Source organism: Pinus tabuliformis, chromosome 4_1 (assembly GCF_031772625.1).
Source record: "Pinus tabuliformis cultivar Carrire ecotype Pingquan chromosome 4_1, CPIR1, whole genome shotgun sequence".
NCBI classification, from domain to species: Eukaryota; Viridiplantae; Streptophyta; class Pinopsida; order Pinales; family Pinaceae; genus Pinus; species Pinus tabuliformis.
This window is the reverse complement of record NC_142303.1, coordinates 639838599-639866227: the sequence shown is the minus strand read 5'-3', so window position 1 is coordinate 639866227 and position 27629 is coordinate 639838599. Positions and strand designations below refer to the sequence as shown.

General features: G+C 39.6%; 1 protein-coding gene across 2 annotated transcripts in view; it reads right to left on the bottom strand.

Annotated features, from left to right (window-relative positions):
- LOC149177678 (uncharacterized) overlaps positions 1-27045 on the bottom strand; it is a 112985-nt gene extending 85940 nt beyond the window's left edge. The window contains exons 1-3 of one of the 2 annotated variants that reach the window (XM_089420188.1): positions 26787-27045; positions 26466-26535; positions 1676-3729 (exon numbers count right to left, since the gene is read on the bottom strand). In XM_089420188.1, coding sequence (XP_089276314.1) covers positions 1676-3687 — 2012 coding nt within the window. In that variant the 5' untranslated portion in view covers positions 3688-3729; positions 26466-26535; positions 26787-27045. The remainder of the gene's footprint in view (positions 1-1675; positions 3730-26465; positions 26536-26786) is intronic. The other variant, XM_089420187.1, reaches the window with a different exon arrangement.
- Between the last annotated feature and the right edge of the window lie 584 nt (positions 27046-27629).

Sequence of the window (27629 nt, the reverse complement as noted above, 5' to 3'; positions counted from 1 at the left end):
TAAATACAACTCAGTGCACATAAAACATAGGTTTTGCACTGATTTAAAACAATGTACTTAAAATAAATAGAAAATACATCTCCACAAATAGCAAATTATCAAACAATTAGGATAGTTCAAAGTCCTAGTTTTCAGTCACTATCTATAGGCATGTAGCTGAAACGTACAATTTAGAGAATAGGGAATCACAACAAGCATGACAACATTGCACATCTGGCTATTTTGTGTCCAAATTCACCAGATAAAGAGCAAAGCACGGACATTCAGGCACTGAGAAAATTGCAATTCAGAAAATGTCTATTAAATTGATATGCACCCGATCACTTCACTTGAGAGCATTCATACATTTAGTGCACTGTATTTAATGTTATCTGTTGATTCCACTCTCCAAGATATTCAAGGTCCTTAATTCCAAAAGGAAGTGACTTGCATATTGATATTATGGGGGGGCATGCAAAAAAGATTGGTAAGATTTATTGTCAAATTTTAAGTATTTTCAAGTTTTTCATTTTCCGAGATTCCGCCCAAAGTACAAGACATACTTTTCAATTTGCCAAGTCAATTCCTAAGTCAGTCATATGACTTTGATTTAAGCATTTCCACGTGAGTTGAACCAGATATAGAGGGTGACAACACCACTCTATTAGTACATAAACAAGCCTCTTTTCTATTGATTTTGTAGCTTCGGAAAGTCTTTTGCATAGGCTAGTGTCTTGCATGCACAAGAAGTCCACTTTAGGTCGATGTTTGAAAAGATCAACTAATATGATTTCTTTCCCAAGTCTAACTTAGGGAGAGCACATTAATCAAATTTAATTGATTAATATTGGAGACTAGGGATTTGGCCTTGGAGACTTATAAAAGGAACCTATGGGAGAGGGTGAAGACACGTTTCATATGGCAGCTACTCAAGTGAAACTGAGAAAATTCGGAGAGATTTTCTGAATTGCAGATTTTTGTGAATGAGTCACGAGGCTAAGGAAAAAATACAGGAGGAGAAATTTTTCAGCAGCAAGAAATCCAGGGGGGCGTGCAGCTAGGGGAGTCACATGTGTGAAGCAGCTAGCAGATTGAGCCGCATGTGTGATACACAAGAGGCTGAAAGAGGGCCACATGTGTGTTTGGGAGGCTGGAATTTTTGCTGGAAAATTATTTAGGTTTTGTTGTAATTTCTTTATAGTTTCCGTGGGCGATTTTCCCTGGTTAGGGAGCCTATTGATTTCTGAGTTAATTGAATGTGATGAGAAGTTGGAGAGCAAAGTTGTGTCGCTGTTCTGTCTGGGTTATTTTCTGTTATGTTTCCAATCCAAATTGCTGTTAAAAGTGTCAAGTATTGTTATTTGTAATTTTCAGAAATTAAATTTTATTTACTGGTAAAAGAAAATTTCTGAGCATAAAATAATTGCATAAGGCGGAAAATCTGATTGGCAATTAGAGAGTTAGCATCTTCTGCTACCAACAAGTCATTCCTGAATCCTAATTCCCGACTCCCGGCTATAACTAGATTTTGAAGTTAAATATGAATCTCAATAGCAGTTTCATAGGGGGCAAAACAAGAATTATAGTGAACATCAAAAGGACCTATGCAAACAAAGGTATGTCATGCAACCAAAAAATAATATCATTTCTTCTTATCCCATGGAGATAGCAATATAATCCCAGAGAGATGATATACCTTTGAAGCACAGACACCAATTTTGATATCGTCTCGAGCTGCTTATTTTGACCAAGAGCCGCAACAGGTTGATCAGTCTTACCTACAAAACTGCACATAGATGCTGTCCCAGTTGATGGACTGGGAACGTTCAATGGTGTCATTGAATCTGTAACACTTCCAGGTGATGCACTTCCACTTGCAGTGAGCATCTCAGGAGGAGAGTTAGGTCTACACCTGCCAAATGACATTGAAGGCTGCACCTGTCTATTCTGTGAATCAAGCTGACAAGAATTGACTCCAGCGATTTTGGTTGACACAGTTGCCAGTGCTAATGGTTCCTCCCTCTGCTGCCTAACTGCTACATGTGCTGCCATTTTGTCATATGATGCTCCAAAACAACCAGTAAGAACAGCTTCAGATGTAAGAGGTTGTGACAATTCCCCTGATTCTGACAATGGTGATGACTGTGAAGCACCTCCGACCTCTAGCTTCTGAAGTTGCCTTGAAATTAGTTCCAATTTTGTCGTTCGTAAAGAGCCATCCCTTTTTTTATTCTTTTGACCTAGTTGAAAAGACAGTTTCCCATCTTGTTGCTGGGAAAAACAACAAGATGGCATTTGTTGCGGATCAGGCTGCTCAGCTTGCTGATCATTATCCAGTTCTATTGAATTTTGAAACATAGACACCAATTTTGAAACTGTTTCAACATAATTATTTTGACTGAGAGCTGCAACAGGTTGATCTACCTTAGCTGCCAAACTGAGCATAGGTTCTGTTCCAGTTGGACTGTTAATGTTCGAAGACGTCATTGAATCTGTTGTACTTCCAGCTGATGCAACTCTACTTGACATAGGGATCTCAGGAAGAGAGTTCGATCTATACTGGCCTGACAACATTGAAGGCTGGACCTTTTCATTCTGTGAATCAAGCTGACTTGAATTGACTCCAGTTGCTGTGGACACAGTTTCCAGTCCTAGTAGTTTCTCCCTCTGTTGACGAACTACTACAGGTGCTGTCGTGCTGTTGAATGATGCTCCGATGGAAGTAGGCACAGCTGTGTATGTGATAGGTTGCGACAGTTTCCCTGATTTTGACAACGGTGTTGACTGCAAAGATCCTCTGTCCTCTGGTTTCCGGAAGTCCCTGGTACTTTGTACCAATTTTGTCTTTGGGAAGAGTTCATCCCTTGTTTTACCCTTTTGAACTAGTTGACCAAAACTGTGCCGTTGAAAAGACAGATTCCCATGATGTTGCAGATAAAAGTGCGGCGATGACATTTGTTGTTGATTTGGCTGCTCAGGTTGCTGATCATTATCCAGTTCCATCGAATGTTGAAACAAAGACACCAATTTTGAAATTTTTTCGACTTGCTTATTTTGCCTGAGACCTATAACAGGTTGGTCTGCCTTAGCTACCAAACTGGGCATAGGTACTGTAGTAGCTGATGGACTGTTATCGTTCAATGGTGTCAATGAATCTGTAATACTTTCAACTGATGCAACTCCGCTTGTGATGGGGGTCTCAGGAAGATGGTTGAATCTATGCCTGCCAAGGGACATTGAAGGTTGGGCTTGTTGATTCTGCAAATCCATATGACTTGGATGGACTCCAGTCACCAAGGTGGACACAGCTACCAGACCTGGTTGTTTCTTCCTCTGTTGGCTTTCTTCAATAGCAATCTGTCCCCTCCCAGAGTCTATTTGTTCTTTTATCATAAACTCACCTGTGCTCTTCTGATAGAAATGAGGTGAAAGCTTTGACTCCTGCAGGGACACTTCCCTGACTGTGACTTGCTGATCATCATCTCTGGTCAACTGTTGACAACACCTCTGACCAGCCACATCAGAAGAGTACACAGTTTCGCTGTTCCGATCTTGTGGAACCAGGTTATCCTTTCTCTGTGAATTCCTAGTTAGTGTTGTATCTAGTTTTGATACTGTACTCTGTAGTTGAAATCTGTCCTCGCAAGTTAGCTCTTGCTTTCTTATTTTCATCTCCGGCAAGCTCCCTTCAACATTCTTGCACGGCATATCTCCAAGAATATCTCCAAGCAGCCAACTACCATCAATTGCCTGTCATAATTGCAACCATGCGGTACCGAAGATATATTTTTAGGAATTTGATACAGAATATTCAATACAGTGACAAGGGAAACAAGTTCTAACAGAAATATTCTACAAAAAAATCAAAAGTTAGCATAGAGAAAGATGTTCTAGCGTATCAAATGTTTATGCCGTAAGTGTCTGTACCAAAACTATGAACAACTGCACAATGAGTTCGGCAAAAAAACACAACCATTGCCAATAAAATTTTCAAAATAACAAACTTTTTAAATGTTATAATCAGATTGTATAGAGAGTATAGAGGAGCTCTGCAACTCATGGGTTATTACATTAAAATATATTTTAAAAAACTCATGTGATGTTATATTAAAATATATTGAAAATTTGAAAATAATTAGATAATAAAAATAACTAATGTATATATATAATAACAATTAAAAAGATAGATTAATTTAAGTTTATTTTATATCTAAATTTATCAAACATAATAAAGTCGAAAAAATTATTACATAATATAAAATTAAATAATTAAAAATATATTTTGAAAATTTATCTCTTGCCATACTTAATAAATTTGAATTTAAAAAAAATAAACTAATTATATATAGAATATAATAAAAGTATCAAAATATATATATAATAAATGTATCAAAATATAATACAATGTTATAAAGTAGAATAACTCGTATTTTGAACTTTTATTATTGTTATTGAAATTATGAAATTAGAAGAGAAGTCCCTAAAGGAATAATGAAATCTGTTAAATATATATACAATATTATTTGATATAATTGAACGTATATTAATCTAAAATATTTTTTCTTGTTTGTTCTTTATATAATTTTATAATATAATTTAATATGTCACCAGAGTCGTGATAGTTTTTCAATGTAAAATTTTGATGGAGAACTAGCAACCTCCCCACATATATGCAACAGCCTGCAAGCCACATATATCAAGAATTCATAGTTCAGCCTAGGACCAAGGCGTCCGGAGGCCACCGAAACTGGAGCCGGGATCCCAAACTCCAACAGGACACCTATCCCTCCAGCCTTACTATGACAGGCCATGTCTCCGAGGACTTGAACCCAGGTAGATGGGATGGCAAACCATCATCCCTACCACTCAAGCTAAGCACCCATTGACACCAAAGGCTTGATAGTTATAATATAAAAAATTGCGTTCCATGGGGCGCATCCCTTAGAGTGAGGGTTCATCCCTATGTTTCCCACTCTTCAGAGATAGAAAAATGTTTGGGAAACATTTCCTTATGTCCTCTTCTAGGGAAATTTGGGGAAACATTTCCTCAGTATGGGAAAAGTGTTTTTCTAAAAAGGAAGAATCTGAGATTCTTGGAGTTCTATATCTGAGGTTTCACAATTCTCTAATTATTCTTTCTTTTGTTTCCCATATTTTTTCTTTCTATATCCTTCAGAGATTTGTAGAGATTTTTCATATACTCTAGACAGTTCACCACCTCGTGAATTATTTCCTTCCATTCTAACTTCTTCCAAAGATGCTTTTAATTCTCTAATATTTTCAATTGACCTTTGGAGCAATTATTGTTGTTCTTTGTTTTGAAGTTTTAGGAACTTTTCTCTTTCTTGAAATTCTATCTATCGCGATGGTTTCCTTCGTAATCCATATACAAATATGCCAGGGCATATTTGCTAGTTAGTGCCTTATATGGTGCAGTTTTTGCAAACTATATTAAACTTGGGCAAGCTAGTTATCTTAACAACTCATCCCTTTTTTTGCATAAACTTTCTCTCAAAACATATTTCCAAGCAGGAGTATTTTCTATTTACTGATCAATTTCTCTAATTCTTATATCAAAATCTTTCTATTGTTGTATACTGAACATGCAAAAATCAAATTCATGCTTAGGTGGTATGCATTCTCACCCTCCCAATTCAGTACCTTGAGATAACTAAGTTCATCAGCAAAAGACTGAAATATTTTCATCATCCTCTGAAAATTCAGAAGGATGCAAAAAGATAATATTTCATTCTATTCTTTTGTGGGGGAACAAAAATTTAGATCCCACCATTCAAGTTTGAGTTCTTCAACAAACGAACTAAGCAGCTTAGGTTTAAACTTTTTCTTGGGACATTGAAGTGTCCAATGTCCTGACTTTTTACAGTTATAACAAACTGTATTTCTAGAGGCTTGTCATTAGGGGAATTTTGAGGTCTCAAATGGGCCTCCCAAGGAAAATAATAAAATAATTGTTCAAAAAATAAAATAAGAGATGAATTTTAAAGGAAAAGAAATAAAACTATTTTTTATTATATTTTTGTCTTATCTCCTTATGGGTTTACTCAAATGTCTAGTGTAAGCACCGATTGGATGCGGAATTAAGTATTGGATCCAACATGCACCACTATGCATACTTTTTTAGCAGACCCCCACCAAAAAAATTGAAAATTACATCAGAAAACGTGTTTAAATTCTGGATCCAAGGGATATCCACTATGCATACTTTTGAATAGACCCACACCAAAAAAAATTGAAAATACATGAAAATTTTCATGTATTTTAAATTTTTTTCGGTGCGGATCTATTCAAAAGTATGCATAGTGGGTACTCGGACCCAAGTTTAATTATGCATCCAATGGGTGAATAAACTTACAAGGAGATGAGTAAAAAATACAATTAAAAAGTTGTTTTCTTCTTTTCCATGCAAAAATATTTACCCCTAGGGATGACATCATCATTTTGAATCATGTTGGTTCTTTTAAGTTGACTTTGTCAATACATTTTTTTGTCTTTAAGCCCATTTTTTACCTCAAAATTTCCCAAATGTAACGCCTTTTTAGACAAGGCACTCTCTTGGGATGCTTATTCTTGTGCTTCTTGTATTTTGGCTTGGACTGATTTGGATCAAATCTAGAGAAAAAGGTATAATGTTTTTATTTACCTTTGGACTTGTAGTGGCAAGTATTTCTGGTAGATTAGTGCCAAGTGGGCATTATTATGTGCAACATAACCCCATTCTATCATTTTGTCAACATCCTTGCAGAGTGAGGAAGTAAACATGATGTCAAATCTTTTAAAATCTTTGTTCACTCTTTTTGCTAGGCAATGCTCTTGCATAACAATTCTTACGTGCCGATCAACCATGGAAATAGTCATTCCTTCTAAGCAAATGTTTTTGTATTTAAAGTATTGTTGTACAGTTCTACTACATCAAGAAGAGCACGTGGAAAACTTCTAATATATATTTGATATAGGCCGAATCAGAGGTCCTTGAAGTGGGTTGGACTGACCCATACATCGATGATCACCCCTACAAATGTAGGCTCCACTAGAACCATGAGTCCTCAAGTAAGACCATCCAAGGCCCTCCAATCCTATCCAAGACAAGAGGAACCAGAGATGAACGCTTCAACCATGGTCTGACCAAACACAATGTCTAGGACACCTAGTACAAGGCCTCACATGTTTGTTACAAGGCTTTTGACATGTGACCTTGGGCTGACAATTGTGTGAAATGCTACAAAAATATGTGTAACCCTCCTGACATGAGGGGTAATAGTTCTCAAAGCAAAAGGGTTTTGAACATTAGGTTCAATTACAATGGATTTCAAGGAGTTATAGATGAGCTTCAATAGAGAAGGTCGTAAACACACCCTCAAAGGCCTCCAATCTGATTCACCAAAAATTAATAGCCCTCATTGTATGGAAAGGCTCTTGAATATAGGCATTATTGCTCAATTCATTGCCATCTAGGTTACAGACAACCTCCCACGAGAAACTCCTCGTAATTTTCAATTTGGTCTTGAATAAAGATCATCATGTACTTGAAACACCTTATGGCTTACCTCCCTTCCATGGAAAGCATGATCACAATATCCCATTGACTCTAGGTAGTCAACTAATCAATGAGTGTCCTTATTAACTTCTTCTTGCACAAAGAATGAAATTGAAAAGATCATCCAAGAACTGTTTGAGGCTGACGTAAGACAACCTAGTATTAGCCCCTAATTGTCCATGTTGTCATGGTATTGAAGAAAGAAGGCACACGTGCATATGCCCAAGATTTTGTGCACTTAATAAGTTGATGGTCATAGACAAATTTCCCATCCCAATCATTTATGACTTATGGATGAACTTCACAATGCCTAGTTCTTCACTGGATTAGACCTTTGCTCTAGGCAACACCAAATCTAGACGGAGTAGACAATCATGACATTACATTTTGCACACATGAAGGGCATTAAGTTTCTGGCAATTCCTTTTGGTCTTTACAAAGCCCCATCCACTTTTCAATGCCTTCTAACAACAATTTTCAGCATTTTCTATGCAATTTTGTGCTTGTCTTCATTGGTGATATTTTGATTTATATCAAGACATAGAAGGCACATGCGAAGCATGTTGATAAATCCCTACAACTACTCTAGGATAACCAGTGGTTCCTGAAATGTTTCAAATGTGTTTTTGGCACTTCTAAAGTGGAATACTTGGGTCACATAATTAATACAATAGGGGTACGAGTGGATCCCAAGAAAATTGAGGCTATGAAAGATTGGCCATGCCCTAAGACTCTAAAATATTACATGATTCCTTAGGACTTAATGGCTACTACCAAAAACTTGTGCAAAATTATGGGCAAATTGCAGCACCATTAACCACCTTACTCAAGAATTGACCCAAATAATTTTATTTAAGTTTGACCATTTATTATTTTTATTTATTTTTAGGTTTTTAGAATTAGTTGTTTTGATTATTTAAGTTTGACCCAAATATTATTTTTATTTTATTATATTATTATATTGATTTTATTAATTCTTTTATTGTTTTGATTATTTAGGTTTGACCTAAATATTATTTTTATTTTTATTTTTATTTTGAGATATTCATTTCATTAAAATTTTCTTTCGATTAATTATTTTCCGTAATTCAATATTAACAATTATATTCGAACAATTATTTCTTTATATTAAAATATAATTTATTTAGTCAAATATAATTGTTTTCTTTATATGGAAATATTATTTATTAATAATAATATTTACTTAGTCAAACCTAACCGTTATATTAACAGCTAAAAAAAAATCTTTGCATCTATTTAACTTGATGCCAGGATCTTGTTCCTCATCTTGTCCTAACAATGAACCACACTCGATGGTTTGAAGCGCATCGACAGAACTCAGATGATGTGATTTTTACTGAAAGTTTTTCTACTTTTTTTAATAATGCATTTGTGTGGAATGGTGCAAAAACATGTCTTTCGTGCCTTTAAGGAAGTCATCTATACTATCTCAATCTTTGGAATGCTCAATTTCACTAAGTCTTTCAGACTAGAATGTGATGGCTCCAAAATCTCTAAGGCAACATTTATGCAAAATGGGTACCCATTGGTATTCACCAATAAACACTTGTGGGACTAAAATTTAGGAACATCCACCTATGAGAATGAAATGATGGCCATCCTTAATGTCACCAATAGATGGCACTAATGCTTTTGGAATCAATCCACTTAAACTTGAACTTGATCGAGTTGACCAAGCTGACCTCAATCTGTACCAACTCAACCCTCTGATTGGTTTGGGGACCAATTCGGTACCAAACCATTCCAACTCCATCAAGACCATAACTACTTCGTCGAGTTGACCTTCTACGTCACCAAAATTATTTCTCAAAAATATGCTTCACAATATTCCACAATCATCAAAACACCTATTCCAAAATTCATTCCATTGCAAATACTTAATTGTCAAAACAGTTCACATAATGTATTTCAACACAAGCATGCCATTGCTAATCTTCCTTTGTCCATGAAAATATATGCATCAACATCACATTAAGAAAAAGTTCCCAGCTCCTATCAAAGATTAAAGATATGTCAATCTAGGTAACATAATCTCAGTGATTATTGATTTGTTACAAACATCTTTATTCTTTTACCAACTGGTGTTTACTTTCAAAGTAACAATGAGTGTGGCCCTTCAACATTTTTACTCTAGAAATTATGACATGTTGATATATTTCAAATTTAAACTAACTAAAACTAATGATTAAAAATCATAATCAAAATCCAAATAAACAATCTACAACATTTGAAAAGGACCAAAATCTAATAAGGGCTAGGTCAATTTAATGTAACCCTCCACAACAATTTAGCAAATGTGTAGGTGTAATCTCGTCAATATATAAACAAATGAAAGTTGGTCTACAAATATGTAGTACAACGAAATCCAATATTACACCTAGTTCTTGTTAGAAATCCACACACCCCGGACCTAGTCTATGCTTAGCTTGGAAACATAAACACACTAAAGATGCCTAACTTTAAACAATTTTGCATGGCAAAATATACTAACAATCAGATCAATGTACAGTACACAGAATCTATGGCCTAAAACTTATTTCTTATTACTCCTTCAATAAGAAAACTTAGGTCTCTCGTACTAGGGATAGTGGCCCTTTACAATCCATGTACAATGCCAATATCAGGTTTATCCTTTGACCAATACACCTAGGGTTGAGGCCAAGTCCCTTATGCTGTCATTTGCCCAACAACCAACACCTACAACACTTCAAATACTATTGCTATAGCAAACTAGATTAATCAGCAAACCAATTCAGTTACATGGGCATGTTCCTTTAGCCTGCAATCCTCCTTTAGTCGTTGTTGTCCCTTGGAGCCCCCCTAATACCCTTGTTGTAAGCCTTTTTCTTCTTCAACAGCCCTTGAACCTTGTTGCAGCCTTAGTATCCACCTCAACCTACTCCCTTAGGTCACATCCCTTGTTGTTCATCCCTTTTTCCAACTTGGGCAGCCTTCTTCTCCCTATTCAGCCCTACGGCCAACCCTAACCAGGCTACGACTACCCTTCAACCCGCCACTGTCTCGTTCTTCTAGGCCTCAGCCAGACTTGCCAACCATAACCAGGGCTACGGCTGACCTTAAATAACTGACCAACCCTATGTTAGGGCTCGACCCTACCTCTTAGCGGATTCCCCTTAACTACGGCCTATTCGGCCCTCCTCTTGGCAGTTGCAGCCTATCTTCTAGCTATCCAAAAAGCCCTACCTAGCCTCAAAAAAGAAGATACTCTTCTCCTCACTGGTACTATGGCTATACTCTTCTTCAAGGCTTGCTACCTATGGCTAGATCCTTTTGCCTCCTCACACACAAAAATAATGTCCTTGTCCTTCTTGTCCTTATGAGTTCTCATTGGCCTCTTATTTATACTTGACCTTAGGTCTCTTAGGAAACCCTTTGCCCTTCAAATGACCTCCAACACAGCCTTTAACATTAAATTAGAATATCCTTGGATTCCAAGCCCACTCCTTTGTGTCAAAACCACAAAGCCCCAAGGCTTTTCCACTCGGAAATACCTTCCAAGCTACCAAATTTCAACACTCCCTCTTACTAAGGAAGGTATTTCCACCACCATCTGGAAGTGGCCCTACCTCAATTTACACCCACATCCTTCTAGAAGACCTAGATCTTCAAAGACACCATGCTTCTAAAGGCCTCTCGCTTCAGAGCATCTTGCATGACCATCCAAACCATGACTTTCCTTGAACCTGGAAATTTCCAACTCCATGACTTTTCTTTGCATGCCTATGACTTACTTGCATGCCCATGACTTACTTGCATGCCCATGATTTACTTGCACGTGCCATGACTTCCCTTGTATGGCCATGACATCCTTGCATAATCATAACTTTCCTTGCATGGTCCATGACTTCCTTGCATGTAGCATGACTTAGCCCTTGTGTGCACCATGACTTCCTTGCATGGTCTACAACTTTCCTTACACGCAAAACGACTTTCCTTGCATGGCCTGGAAGACTCCACTCACTCGCTTGAACTTGAAGGTTAGACTTCCATTGGGTGGTTGACTCTCCCTCTGAGCCTACATTCTCTCTCTGAAGCCAAACTCCCTCTGAGACTACACACAACCTTCCCTTGCCTCACTCTACTTTCCCTCTTGGAAGGTGCTATAACTGAACTTGTGTCCTTTCAAGGTCAACCCCAAGTTGCAGTTGAAAACTTGGCCTAGTCCACTCTAGACCACCCTCAGCACTGCGAGTGTCCTCATCCTCTTAGGTCAAACACCTCATATGCACATAGCTCCGCTGACGAATGTGCAATTTTGCAACCCAATGAAGATATTATCTCACGAAACTCATCAAACTCCAATCCATATGAAGCTACCTCATCCGTGCCAAAGCACTCCCTACCAAGGCACCTAAGTTATTGCAACTTACTTTGACAAGTCAATGGAAATACATCAACGATATCAGCAACCTACCATTCAACATACTATTATGCACCCAGTTCTCCATCAATCCCCCAAAACTCTCATTCTTCCACCCCAAGCTACAATAATCCACAGTTCCCTATCTAAACATTTTGTTCCATGTCTCACCAAGCATGCCTAACTAATTCACTCGGCAACATTGTTGCTTCCTACAACAATCCCACAACTCCCTCTCGAAGTTGCCACCTGTGCACAAATCTGGCCACACTGCCCTTCAAAGTAGCTTTGAAACCATGTTAGAAATCCACGCACGCCAAGTCTGGTCTATGCCTTAGCTAGGAAACACAAACACAATAAATATGCCTAACTTTAAACAATTTTGCACAGTGGAATATACTAGCAATCAGATCAATGTATAGTACATAGAATTTATGGCACAAAATTTATTTCTTATTAGTCCTTCAATCAAGAAAACTTACGGCTCCCATACCAGGGATAATATCCTTTACAATCCCTATACAATGCCAATATCAGGTCTATCCTTTGACCAATACACCTAGGGTTGAGGCCAAGCCCCTTGGGCTCTCATCTTCCCACCAACCAACACCTATAACACTTCAAATATTATTGTCGTAGCAAACTAGGTTAATAAGCAAACCAATTCACTTACATGGGCATGTTCCTTAGCCCACAGTCCTCCTTCAGCTATTGTTGTCCCTTGCAGCCACCCTAATACCCTTGTTGTTAGCCTTTTTCTTTTTTAGCGGCCCTTAATCCTTGTTGCCAACTTGTTGTAACCATACTTCCCCCCTCCACCAGTTGTCGATCACCCCAGCCTACTCCTTTAGGTCACGGCCCTTGTTGTTCAACCCCTTTTCTAACTTGGCCAACCTTCTTCTCCCTATTCAGCCCTGTGACTAGCCCTAACCAAGTTGCAGTTGCCCTTCAACCAACCCTTGTCTAGTTGTTCTAGGCCTCCCAGCCCTGCGGCCAGCCCTAACTAGGGTTGTGGCTGACCTTAAACAACTGGCCAACCCCCTATTAGGGCTCATCCCTACCTCCTAGTGGATTCCCCTTGACTGGCTTATTCAACCCTCCTCCTGGCAACTGCAACATGACCTCTAGTTGTCCAAATTTCCCTAACCAACCTCAAAAAAAAAGATACTCCTTTCCTTGTTGTTGTTGCGACTATACTCTTCTCGAAGGCTTGTTTCCTGCGGCTAGGTCCCTATGCCTCCTCACACAAAATAAGAATGTCATTATCCTTCTTGTCCTTATAAGTTCATTAGCCTCTTTTTAATACTTGACCTTAGGTCTCTTAGGAAGCCCTTTTCCCTTCAAGTGACCTCCAACAAAACCTTTACATTAAATTAGAATATCCTTGGATTCCAAGCCCACTCCTTTTGGTCAAAACCATAAAGCCCCCGGGACTTTCCACTCGGAAACACCTTTCGAGTTACCAAATTTCAACAGTTCTAGTGAGCAAATTATAAGCACTACTACACTACTAGTTACAACTTGCTACTAGTGAGCTTGTTGCATGTTCTCTGGACTATAGAGGTCATTTAGTGCCTCATTGATTATGTATTTCATTTCTGTTATGTATTGTACTCAGTACTATTTTGATATATTTGTGCTTGCATGGTAGATATAAGAGTAGAATTTCCATATTTTGTCCCTGATGGTTTGGAATCTTTAAAATATATTTTTTTAATTATAATTTAATATAAACCAAGCGATACAATTCAAATTGATCCAATTCCAAAGCTAGTATGTGTTGACCCTTAACCAATTTTGAAGTCGATTTTTGGGTTTTAAAAAATTAAATCACACTCATATCTTAGTGTGAGGCACTTCCAGACCAAGACAAATGGTCATAGATTGACATATATTTTGGAACAACAACGGTCGCAACCAAAGCAACACAAGTGGTTCACCAAGATGTTGGGTTATGATTATGAAATCACATACAAGAGAAAGAATAATGTGGTTGTTGACGTTTTTCCTTGAACATATGAAGGGCTCCTCTTTGCTTTATCTTTACGAATACTAGATTGGGTTGCAAAGGTATGACAAGGTGGTTCAACTCATCCAACGACTCAAGGAGGACCCCAACCCCCTGAATAGGATATACTTGGTATTGTGATAGCTTGAGCTTTAAAGGGTGTAATTTTTTGGTATAGGAATTAGCTTTAAAACAAGAAGTGTGAGTGGATACTCGTTCATCTCATACCCCGGGTCACCCTGACTTTCAAAAAACATACTAAGTAGTTAAGCACTCCTTTTTCCAAACAATGAAAAATGACATCCTTACCTTTGTAGCTAAATGTGACACATATGAAAAGAATAGGTGAATAGTGAAGACACCCAACGCATTACAATTGTTGTCGATCACCACCACTATCTACTCTTAACATTTCCATGGGTTTATAGTTGGTCCCCATAAAGTCAACAACAAATCTATCATCATGGTGGTAATTGACCATCCTTCCAAATATGCTTACTTTTCTGCATTATAGCATCCATTTACACCATCACCAATTGCCCAAGTCTTCATGAATCAAATTTTTAAATTTCATGGCATGCCTAATTCCTTTGTGATGAATCATGATCCCACTTTTACCAACAAATTCTAGCAAGAGTTGTTTAAACTACAAGGCACACACTTGAAATAAACATGACTTGTCATCCCTAAACAAATATTAATGAAGGTGATCAACAAGTGCCTAGAAGATGTGATGTTTGACCTTGGACCAACAATGCCAATGGATTCATGGTTATTTCACCACATCATGGTGCTACCAAAATGTTGCCACGCAAAGTTGTCTACGACTAAAAGCCTCCCTCTATCACTTTGTATTTATCAAGCACATCCAAGGTTCAAGGAGGGATCACACACAACACCAAAGTGGGCATTCTCAATAAGCTTAAGCATAAATTGATTTTGGCTCAAAATAGAATGAAGCAATAATGTTAATTTTAGGTATGTTCTATGCTTAGAGCAATTTATTTCAATTTTCACAGTTAGCTCAATAACTTTTCCAGATTAGCAATCACATCAACATTAAAGTAAACTCCAGATAGAACATAAATATAAATCGCAGAAGACAAGCCAAGACAAGAGGACACAAGATGTGGCGCTAGCCAGGGACAAATCCCAATGTGGGGAAACCCTTGATCAATTCTTCTTATATGTTCTTCAATAGTTCAGCAGAGAGAGAGGGAGAGATAGTACATTTACAATAGAAGTCAACACTTTGACTTATCTAGATAAGAGCATAGATCATCTCTAAGAAGATGATATATGAGATCAATTGAAGACATGTTGCTTCAACTAATTCTCCAAAGTGACTCCTTCACCTATCATCGTGCTGCATCTAATCATCATGCTACACCTCACAGTGTTGCACCATGCCGCACCCATCATCACAATGTTGGACCTCATGACTGTTGCACCTAATGTTGCACCGTTGTCCCATGTGCCATGGTTGAACCATGTTGTCATACTGCATGTCTCATGTGCTTGTTGCACCATGCTTGCCACTACTATCCATGCTATCCATGATAGCCATGATGTCCATGCTTGTTGTTGTACCATGCTTGTTGTTGTACCATGTGCCTTTTGCCATGTCACAACTGTTGTCCCACTTTGCCTTGCCATATCTTGTTGTTGTCCCATATGTCTTAGCAACACTATGTCACCTTGTTGTCCCATGCATGTTAGCAGCACCGTCACCTCGATGTCCCATGCATGTTAGCAACACTATGTCACCTTATTGTCCCATGCATGTTAGCTCCAACAAGCTCCTAGTTGTTCCATTTACTAGCACTATTGTCCACAACATTGTTGTTCCAACGCTGCCCTCACTGCTGCTTATATGGTGACTGGTTAGGGTATCTGGCAGCCCTTACACACACAGCTATCAGTCCACAAACTGCAGCGTAATGCTCCTATTCACCTCAGCCTGGCTGTTGCCTATTCTGCTCTAGAAACAGCCCTAAACTAGCCCTTAATAGATCCGTTGTCACCTACATCAAGTGCTCCTATCACAACCCTCCACACTGTCTCCTTACATTGTCCCTTTGGGCTTTGTTTGACTGCAGCTAAGGCCACGTTGTCCCTACAGCCCCTTCACGTTGTCTAGCACAGCCTCCACGTTGTCCTTCGACCACTTATATTGCGGCTGACTCTGTTATCCACCCAACTATTCCTCGGCCTAATCTACCCAGCATTATGCACTTGGAACAACCCTTACCACGTTGTCACCTACAGCAAACCGGCCCATAAACTTGACTGCATTAGGGATGAATTAGATTAGCGTTTAGAGTTGGATTAGACCAGCGTTAGGGTAACTTTAGGTATACGTTAGGGCAACCTTTAGTCTGCGTCTAGGGCTGCCTTCCATCTGCGTTTAGGGTTACCTTCCATCTGTGTCTAGGGCAGCCTCTTCTCCTCCAACGTCTAGGGCTTCCACTCCTAGATTTCTCTTCCACTAAAACCCAAGACAAGTGGAGAGAAATCAAGATAGAAGTGTGTGTGAGAAATGACTCTCAAGTCATCTCCTTTTATACTAAAACGTTGAGCACATGTGGGGTTTATTTGGTTGTTGGCCGAACTTGACAAATTGTCTTATAACACAAATAAATTCATAACTCCATGAATACTTATCAGAATCAGATGATCTTTAGATCAATCCTACACCTCTGGATGAGAGGGATCCAAGAAAAATATCAGTTGCCATAAATAAGACGACCCACATGGAGTTTGGCCCTAGTTGCCAAGTTTTAACACTCCCTCTCAACTAGGGAGAACTCCATTTGCTAATCCATCTGACTATCGACACTATTTCTGCCATCAAGTGCATTGCTCGGCTCTGTTCTACTCTACTCTGCTCTGTTGAACTATGAAGAAGAAGAAATGATCAAGGATGGATCATACCATCCTCCACTGACCCGAAGTCAGTTCCCAGAGGGTGTGTTCCCAGAGGGTGTGTCATACCACTCTTACTGATCCCAGGTCAAGTGCCAAAGGAGAGTGCCTCAAACCACTCATATTGATCCCAGATCAATGGAGGCCATCCTAGCATAGGGAGTACAGTAGATACAATGATGCATCCATCGATGGTACTACTATGTTCCCTAACCCCATTTCCCTACTCATTGACCAGATGAGAGGTACTTCCCATGAATCCCAGACTGCATGGGTAGGATGCCTCGACAGGAGAACCACTCATCCTGTCCCTAAGTCGCCACGGGGTATCACAAGGGAAGGTTGAACCTTTCACCTTGTACATAGCGCACCACTAGGGGAGGGTGAGTCGCACTATGGTCGCTTGTCGCTCCAAGAAGTACCCCAAGCCCCCAGGAGCTCCCAGAGCTCAATGCATGCCTCATGCAGGGCCCTCATAAGAGGGTCTCTCAACGACTCCAACTCATTCTTGGAAAGTCAAGAATTTGACCTTTCTCAGGGGCTTTGTCAAAATGTCGGCGACCTGCTCATCTGTACCGATATGTTGGAGCCTTATTGCTCTCTGCTGTACAATATCCCGGATAAAGTGGTACCTAATAGCGATATGTTTGAAGCGATCATGAAATACAGGATTCCCTGATAAACGAATCCCACTCTGGTTGTCACACAGGATCACGGTAGTATCCAATGTAAATCCAAACATCTCACTAAAGAGCTTCCGCAACCAGACAACCTCACAAGAGGCCATACTGGCTGCAATGTACTCTGCCTCAACGGTGCTCAAAGCCACCGACTTCTGCTTCCTACTCATCCAGGATATCGAGGCAGATCCCAAAGAGAAACAGCACCCGAAAGGGCTCTTTCCGTCCACCACACTGCCTGCCCAATCAGCATCAGTATATCCACGTAGTCTCACATCTCCGACAATGAATCTCAACCCATGAGTGATTGTGCCACGAAGGTATCTCAGAAGATTCTTGGCACCAATCCAATGAGGCTCAACCATATATGAGCTCATCATGCTAACTGCAACTCATATGATCGGACGAAAGTTCACCAAGAACATCAACGCGAATGAGTTTATGAAACTCAGAGGCATTTCCCAAATCTGGTCCGGCATCACTACCATATAACTTCTGAAAGTTAAGATCCTCGAGGTAGTCATGGGCTTGCAGTTTAGCATTCCACATCCGGAATCCAACTCCCTCTTACTTCTGCAAATGAGAGGGTCTACACCTGTCATAAATAGGTCGTCCTTAGAAGGTGTCGGTATGAGAGGTCTATCATCCACAACCTTCGAGCAATGGTTTGGATCCGGTTCACTCCTAGTGAATCTCAGCTTCATCAGACAGCTATCAATCCTCTCATACTAAGCCCAGGGTGTTATGCTTCAAGCCATCGAGGGCTTTCTTCCACCTACACACATGAGATTCCTGATCATGAATCTCAAACCCCTCAGGTTGTTCCAAACCTGTGGACCTAGTACATGAGGGGAATGGTCCCCTTGTAAGATTTTCCTTCAGTACATCTCAGACATGTACTTTCATGCTCTTTTTTAACTCAACCATCCCTGTCACCATCTGACTCATGGACCTCCAGTGCTATGTGTCAATGGACATGGTCCCCAATGGACCATCCCGCAACTTGATACAAATTTCCAACCCTGAACTCAAAGATAAAAGCATCTTTGAAAATTCTATTTTTAAACACGTACCTTTCCATCAATGAATGCCACCCTGTAACCTTTGACTTCCATTGCTATAATGGACACCAGGTTCTTCTTGCAATCAAGTACATAAAAGAGATTCTGTAAATGAATCGAGTTACCCTCATTCAATTGAGCGGTAACATTCCCTACACCCTTTCCGGGATAGGTGGCATCAGCTCCAAGTATAATCCCATGATTGTTTCCATCTCTACTAAATTAGAGAGATCACCCTTCTATCCGATGAAGTGACTTGAAGCACTGCAATCAATAAGCCAGATTCCCGCAGAATCTGAAGGAGAGGGCCAATACAAGATAACGCTTCTTTATCTTATCAGAAACGATATTTGATTCTTCATACCTAGGGTTCCTTGCTTTCTTTGAAGAGTCGGTTGTTTCCTGCATTACCTTTCATTCCTCTGATCATTGAAGATGTCCCTGGAATGATTGTTATCATCATCAAGTGATGTGTCCCTACCTCGGACACTCCTTCGCATAATGGTCGAACTTATTACAAGCAAGGCATCTGCCTTTCCTTCTACCCTTAGATCCGGACTTCCCATTGAAGCGATTTGTAGGCCATCAACAACTTCCGCTGCACCATTCTGATAATATTCTCTGCTTCAACGTCACCCTTGGTGAATTTGAAGAGGGATGAGGAATCGATTGAGCCTTTTGTCCTTTCCCAACTGTCTTTAGTGATTGCTTTTTCACTCTTGCTTGGGCTTTGTCTTCACCTCAACTCTGATACCATGTTGATTTTAGGTATGTTTTATGCTTAGAGCAATTTATTTCAATTTTCACAGTTAGCTCAATACCTTTTCCAAATTAGCAATCACATCAACATTAAAGTAAATTGCAGATAGAACATAAACATAAATCGCATAAGACAAACCAAGACAAGAGGACACAAGATGTGGCGCTAGCCAGGGACAAATCCCAATGTGGGGAAACCCTTGATCAATTCTTCTTATATGTTCTTCAATAGTTCGGTAGAGAGAGAGAAAGAGAGAGGAGAGAGTACATTTACAACAGAAGTCAACACTTTGACTTATCTAGATAAGAGCATAGATCATCTAAGAAGATGATACATGAGATCAGTTGAAGACATGTTGCTTCAACTGATTCTCCAAGGTGACTTCTTCACCTATCATCGTGTTGCATCTCGTCATCATGTTGCACCTCATCGTGCTGCACCCATCATCACAATGTTGGACCTCGTGACTATTGCACCTAATGTTGCACTGTTGTACCATGTGCCTTCTGCCATGTCACAGCTGCTATCCACTTTGCCTTGCCATATCTTGTTGTTGTCCCATATGTCTTAGCAACACTATGTCACCTTGTTGTCCCATGCATGTTAACAGCACTATATCACCTTGTTGTCCCATGCATGTTAGCAGCACTATGTCACCTTGTTGTCCCATGCATGTTAGCAGCACAATGTCTTGTTGTCCCATGCATGTTAGCAGCACTATGTCACCTTGTTGTCCCATGCATGTTAGCTCCACCAAGCTCCTAGCTGTTCCATTTACTAGCACTGATGTCCACAACACTATTGCTCCAATGTTGCCCTCATTGTTGCTTATATGGTGACTAGTTAGGGTATATGGCAGCCGTTACACACCCAACTATCAGTCCACAAACTGCAGCATATTGCTCCTATTCTCCTCGGCCCGGCTACTGCCTTTTTGCTCTAGAAACAGCCCTAAACTAGCCCTTAATAGATCTATTGTCACCTATACCAGGTGCTCCTATCACAACCCTCCACACTGTCTCCTTACGCTGTCCTTTTCTGCTTTGTTTGACTGCGGCTAAGGCCACGTTGTTCCTACAGCCCCTTCACATTGTCTAGGGTAGCCTCCACGCTATCCTTCGACCCCTTATACTGTGGCTATGACTCCGTTGTCCACACAGTTGTTCCTCAGCCTAATGTGCCCAGCATTATGCACTTGGAACAGCCCTTACTTACCACATTGTCACCTACAACAAGCCCTCGCTGCGAACCATAAACTTAACTACGTTAGGGTTGAATTAGATCAGCGTTTAGGGTTGGATTAGACCAGCATTTAGGGCAATATTTAGGTCTGTGTTAGGGCAGCCTTAGTCTTCGTCTAGGGCTACTTTCCATCTGCGTCTAGGGCTGCCTTTCATTTGCGTCTAGGGCAGCCTCTTCTCCTCCAACGTCTAGGGCTTCCACTCCTAGATTTCTCTTCCACTAAAACCCAAGACAAGTGGAGAGAAATCAAGATAGAAGTGTGTGAGAGAAATGACTCTCAAGTCATATCCTTTTATACTAAAACGTTGAGCACATGTGGGGTTTATTTGGTTGTTGGCCGACCTTGACAAATTGTCTTATAACACAAATAAATTCATAACTCCATGAATACTTATCGCAATCGGATGATCTTTAGATCAATCCTACACCTCTCGATGAGAGGGATCCAAGAAAAATATCAGTTGCCATAAATAATATGACCCACATGGAGTTTGGGCCTAGTTGGTGGGTGGGCGAAGAACAAACAGCGAAAAGATGAGGTTGATCTTTGAAGGATTGAAGAAGACCTCAAAATTTTGGAAGCCTTTGGGCTTACTAGTTTTGCTTCAACTGAAATGAAGGAACATTTAATCCATCTCGAATCGGAGAAGATTAGACTCTTGAGACAGAAAGAGGAGTCTTGGCGTTTAAAGAGTAGAGCATTATGGCTAAAAGTTGTTGAAGAGAACTCCAAGTTTTTTCAACAATATGCCTGAGGGAGAAAGTCTATCAACACCATTTGGGAGCTACATGATCAAGAAGGCAGGGGGCTAACACCTTCAATCAACTGGCTGATATGGGTGTTCGTCACTTTTCAAATATCTACAAGGCCCCAAGGGGTGTCACCCTCCCTGACATTATCCGCATTGTTGAGGCACTCCCTAGATTTGTCGAGCCAGAAGAGGTGGAGGCCTTAATTGCACCGGTTTCGCAGGGGGAACTTGAAGCAGTGCTGAAATGTTTCAAAAAAGATAAAAGCCCGGGGCCGGATGGGTGGCCTGTGGAATTCTACAGTACCTTCATTGAGCTAATTGGGCCAGATCTTCTCATGGCTATTGAGGAATGCAGAACCTCAAGTAAAATGTATGAAGGGTTTAACATGAATTTCCTGGCCCTCATCCCAAAAATTGACAAACCCCTTACCTTTGATGATGATCGACCAATTTCCCTCTGCAATAGCATATACAAAATCATATCCAAAACCATCGCCCTCCATGTAAAACCTATTCTCTCCAAGATGATCTCCAAGGAATAGTTTGCTTTCCTCAGTCATCAATAGATTCATGAAGCTATAGGGACTGCCCAGGAAGGTTATCGACCAATCTCCCTCTGCGACAACATCTACAAAATCATATCCAAAACCATCGCCCTCCGTGTTAAACCTATTCTCTCCAGGATGATCTCCAAGGAACAATTTGCTTTCCTCAGTCATCGACAGATTCATGAAGCTATAGGGACTGCCCAGGAAGGCCTCCACTCAATCAAAAAACAAAACAAAAAGTCCATCATTCTAAAGATAGATCTCTCCAAAGCCTTTGATCGGGCTAGTTGGTCCTACTTGCAGCTCATCCTCACTCATATCGACTTCCCCCACTCCTTTATCTCCTGGATTAAGTGTTGCTTCTCTTCTGCCTCCTATAGTATCCTTATCAATGGGGCGCTTTTGGTTTTTTTCATGTTGAGCGTGGTCTGAGACAGGGATGCCCTCTCTCCCCCCTCCTTTTTCTTCTAATCATGGAAGGTCTAAGCAGACTGATAAAAAATGCCCCTGAGACTGGTGATCTGGGGGGAGTTCAGATATCGGATATGACTACTCTCTCGCATCTATTGTTTGTTGATGATGTACTTATATTTCTCATATGTTTTCAAAAACATACTATCTCTCTTTTGCAAAGCAACAGGTATGGAACCAAACTATGGGAAATCCACAATCATTTTTGTGACCTATCTCCAAAATGAGGAAAGGTACGTGGCCCAACAATTTGCTTTTGTCAGACAAGAGCTGGATGCTGGCCTAAAATACCTGGGGTTCAAACTGAAACCAAATGGTTATCGCATCACCGATTGGGCCTGGCTTATTGCAAAAATTGAAAGTAGAATAAACATATGGCAGCAACGTTGGCTCTCCAGGGCGGGCAGGCTCACTCTGATAAAATCGGTGCTCGAGGCCATTTCGGTATACTGGATGACTCTCGCTTGGATCCCAAAAGGTATTCTCAACAGGATACAACAAATCTATTGTAGATTCCTCTGGAGGGGTCAGAATGTGGGGAGGACTTTTGCCTGGGTCCGCTGGGACAGGATTGGGAAGCCAAAAAAACTGGGAGGTTGGGGTTTAAAAGACCTACAGTCCTTTGCAATGGCACTCGCAACAAAGATGGGTTGGCAATTAATCAAATCTGAAAGTCTATGGCAAGAGGTAATTTATTTTAAATACATCCACCCCCTCTCAATTATGGATTGGATTCACAAACCCAGTATATCTTCTGCTGGTGCCTCCATCATCTGGAAGGCAATCTCTCAATCTTTCAGTATTATCAAGATAGGCTAGCATGGCAAATTGGTAACAGTGCACAAGGGCATTTAGGCACGAATGCCTGGATCGGTTGCGGCAATGCCCATATCCTACTGAGGGCCCTTCGACAATTTCTCTCAGGGACAAGTATCCCAAAGATCACCCAAATTGTTGTTGCAGGAATCGACCTTTGAGCGCCTCAACGATGGCTAGATCACAAAGATTTGAACATCCCAGATAGATGGAGCAGGGTCCAGAAATGATTCATTAGGGCACTGGAGGAAGCCAATATCAGGTTAACAGAGAAAGAGGACGAGCTCATCTGGGCCACTATCCCTCATGGGCGATACTCCCCAAAAGCAGGCTATGCGGCTCTTATGACAGCCCAAGAAAATGGTATAATCAACTGGTGGTGGTGCCACCTTTGGAAACTAAAAGCCCCCCTGAAATCAAAGTTGTTCATGTGGTGTATTCTCACAAACAAAGCCCCAACAGAAATAAACCTCATGAAATGGGCTTTTCACAATTCCTCCAGATGTTGTTTCTGCAAATCCAATGTTGAAGACACGTACCATCTCTTCCTCTTCTACCCGGTTACGGCAAAGTTTTGGTCCTCTATAATTTCATCCCTCAACAATTGGTTTGGACAAAATTTTGAGGAAGCATGGTTTGTTGGTGGACTGAGGCTCCTACCCAAAAAGCCAGAAATCTTCCCCTGATTGTTTGTTGGGGCATTTGGTTAAACAGGAACCCACTGATCTTCCAGGATGCTCCGATCAACTAGTTAGCCACCTGTATCAACTTTGTAGCCATTTTTAATCTGATTCCAGACATCCCTGGCAGCAAACCTCCTCGAGTCATTACTCCAAAATTCTTCGATATTAGTTTCCCGTGGGGTTATTTTGATGGCTCTACCCAAGCCGGTGGGGGGTGGGGGGGGGGGGGCAGTTGTCCTTCACATCAATGAGCACTTGTCATTCAAAATCAAAGTGGGTCTCAGCAAGGGGAACAAATAATTTTGTTGAGTTACACAGTTTAAAACACCTTCTCCTTTTTGCACGGGAACAAAATTGTCAAAAGATTCAGATCTTTGGGGATTCACAGCTTATTATAAATTGGATAAACGATGCATATCATTGTCACTTGCAAACACTTAGGGACACACTGGATGATGTCATTACTCTAAAAACACAATTTTATTTTATTGTATGCTCTCATATATACAGGGACATGAATGAGATTGTTGATCATCTATCCAAAGAGGCCGCGCAGCTGAACAGGGGGGTCAATGGTTAATTCGGGGATTCAGAGATGGTGCTTTCTTTCAGTTTACTTGAAATGATCACCTTGATCATTCCACGGTTTTTTGCTTATGTCATTATCAATTTTTGGACACTACTTGTTTTAAGTTATCACTGCTTGTTAATTTACACTCTACAACCTATGCTGTAAGCTGTATATATGGTTTTGAACACTAAACTGTTTTGTTTCACCAGTGAATGCATCTCATACATGCTGAAGACACAACATGTAATTTTCTTAATATATTAATGAAAATTGTGCCTTTTTCCTTGGCAAAAAAAAACAATTACCACCAAGAGAAGTTATAGGCATTGGTCCACATAAATCAGAATGTACAAAATGCAGTACTTCATTTTTTTGCTTTTGCTTGAAGGGAATGGTCCCTTCACGTGCTTCCCACTAGTGCACCCTTGACAAACTCCATTATGATCAAATCTAATCTTCGACATTCCAGAAACCATCTTTCTCACATGAGGTAATGTTGTATAGTGCAAATGAGAGAACCTTCGGTGCCAAAGTTCACTTTGATGATTGTTGTCATGGATCAATGCATGAATAGGTCTTTCACTGACTTTATACCTAAGTTGCAGGAAAAGCAGGGTGGGAGGTTGTTTCCGTACGGAAACGAAAACGAAACACTGAAACGCATGTGGTATAGTCGTGAAACACGTTTCCGGCCATAGTGGCACGTTTCTCGATGCAAAAACGTCGCCAGTACAGCCGGAAACGCGTTTCACAGCCATACGACGCACATTTCCACTTGTAACTTGTGTTTTTTTTTCTAATTTATTATTACGTTTTCCTAATGACTTCTAGTTGCTTCTAGATGCCTGTCTGAAGTTATAAAAGTGAACTTTTGCCCTAGTGTTGATATGCAGTTCATCAAGAAGTTTGAGGTATATGCAGTTCATGATAATGTTAAATTCTTAAAGTAAAAGGATGAAAATGAAAAATAAAGGAGAATATCACTTTTACGTAAAAGGATGAAAATGAAAAATAAAGGAGAATATCACTTTTACGTAAAAGGATGAAAATGAAAAATAGAGGAGAATATCACTTTTACTTAAATTTTTAACATTACCATGAAATGACTCAGGATGTTTGAGAGTGGTTTCAAGTTCAGATAAATCCTGATTTATCAAGTTCAAACATACAGAGGATCAAATTTTTTAAAGATTTTATTATTTATTTTTAATATTTAATAAATATAAATTTAAAATTTAAACTATTGTAATTCTTTAAATATTATATATAAATATATAATTATTTATTTTGTATAATTTATTTTCAATTTTTCAATACAATATATCTACTCCACCCTAAAAAAAATGGGTTGTAAAATATCTCACTACTTTTAATACAAATATAAAACAAAGAAATCCTGCTTTACATGTATGCCTTCCTACCATTAATTGAAACTGGTATGATTTTTCTCAGATAAACCTAAGAACTGGTGCCATTTTTCTGATATAAACGTTCTTGAACTAAGTTGTGCTGAACCAGTCGGCAAAATCACAAAATTGAACAAAGAGGCTGTCCATAATATACTTAACAACCATCTCCAAAAGCACAAAGGTCTGCACAAGTGTATCCCAATGGGCCATGATGACTCCACAGTAATGGATCAAAAGATTCTTTGGGAAGCCATGGGCACTTTTTTCTTAACTAAAAAAGCTCACTTCTCCTTCAAAAAATATAACTAATTAGTCAGCGATCTGGAAAACTTTAACGGATAGAACTCAGTTACTTGAAATTCAAGAATTTGAGAGACATTTCAACCGAATCCATCTAAACCTAATTGAAATTCAAGAGACATTTCAACCGAATCCATCTAAAACCGGGTATGATATGCACCTCGAATTTGTTGAGATGACAATGAGCAAATCAGACCCAAAGTTTAAATGGCTTTGAGCGATTATTCATATTCAATGCATTTAATACACCGTCTATACCCACAGCACCGTTACCCATACACACAAAAAGGGTTAATGAATCACCTCACAATGTACTTCATTTCTTTATATACAAGATATGCAACCGCACCGGCATTCAACATTTTCGTACAATCTGTCGAAGCATTCTATTTCATATGTGAAATGCTCGGTCTCCGAAAAACACTTCAAAATCAAACTAACGCGTTCAATCCCTGTGAACCTAAACATCATGAACCCTAACCAGGTAATAGGCCTAAAACTGGAACAACAGGCATTGAACCAACTCCCCTGCCGACCCAAAACATTCAAAACCCATTTGTTTGGTTTTAAACTAGCATCAACTGAATTCATTAAATGTTCATTAAAACGGGAAATTCGACTTACTTCTCTGTCGGGAAGGCCGGGGAATTCGAGGCTTCAATGATGCAAACAGTGAAACTTCCCGCGGAATGTAAACAGTGGACCTATCGCTTGAGACGCATTTGAAGAGCAAATTGTTACAGAGCTCTACAAAAGCGAGACGGACATATATAGCATGATCTTTAACTGGCTTTTTTGGGAATCGGGCGACCTAGTTCCTTTCTTTAAGGAATGATAAAACTCTAGTTGCTTTCTTTTAGGAAGGATACGGTATCCCATTACGACATTCGTCGACATTAGACTAAGATTTGAATTTGGATCGTTTGTAGTAATACTTTATCTTAACTACCACGTTATAATAAAACAAATTTAATTTATTAAAAAAAAAAACTTTTTTTAGAGGAGAGATTCTTAATGTTGTGCAAGACCAGGGTCCCATCAAATCACCATAAATTGAGACTTTTGAAACCAAAATTTAAACAAAAATAAATAACATTAAGTATAAATAAGTATTAATTTATGTCCAAAATTTCCCCATACATTCCCTAGGCCCACAACTGTCCATAAATAGTATTTTACTACTTAATACTGCAAACCATATTGACCCAAGTAGAAAACAACTAAAGCCATAAAGGCTTCCAAAATGGTCTATTCCAGAAGTACAAAGCAGCAGTCACTTCAACCCCCACTCATCAGAACTGCAGCTTTGCATCCCAAATAAATATGCCTACCTGCACATAACAAAAGGGAATGTATGTCAGCCATAATTGTTGTGTTGTTCAACAACTAAACACCCTATGTTCAATAAATGACACCCAACCCAATAACATTTAAACCCACTTTGTTCAATAAATGACACCCAGACCC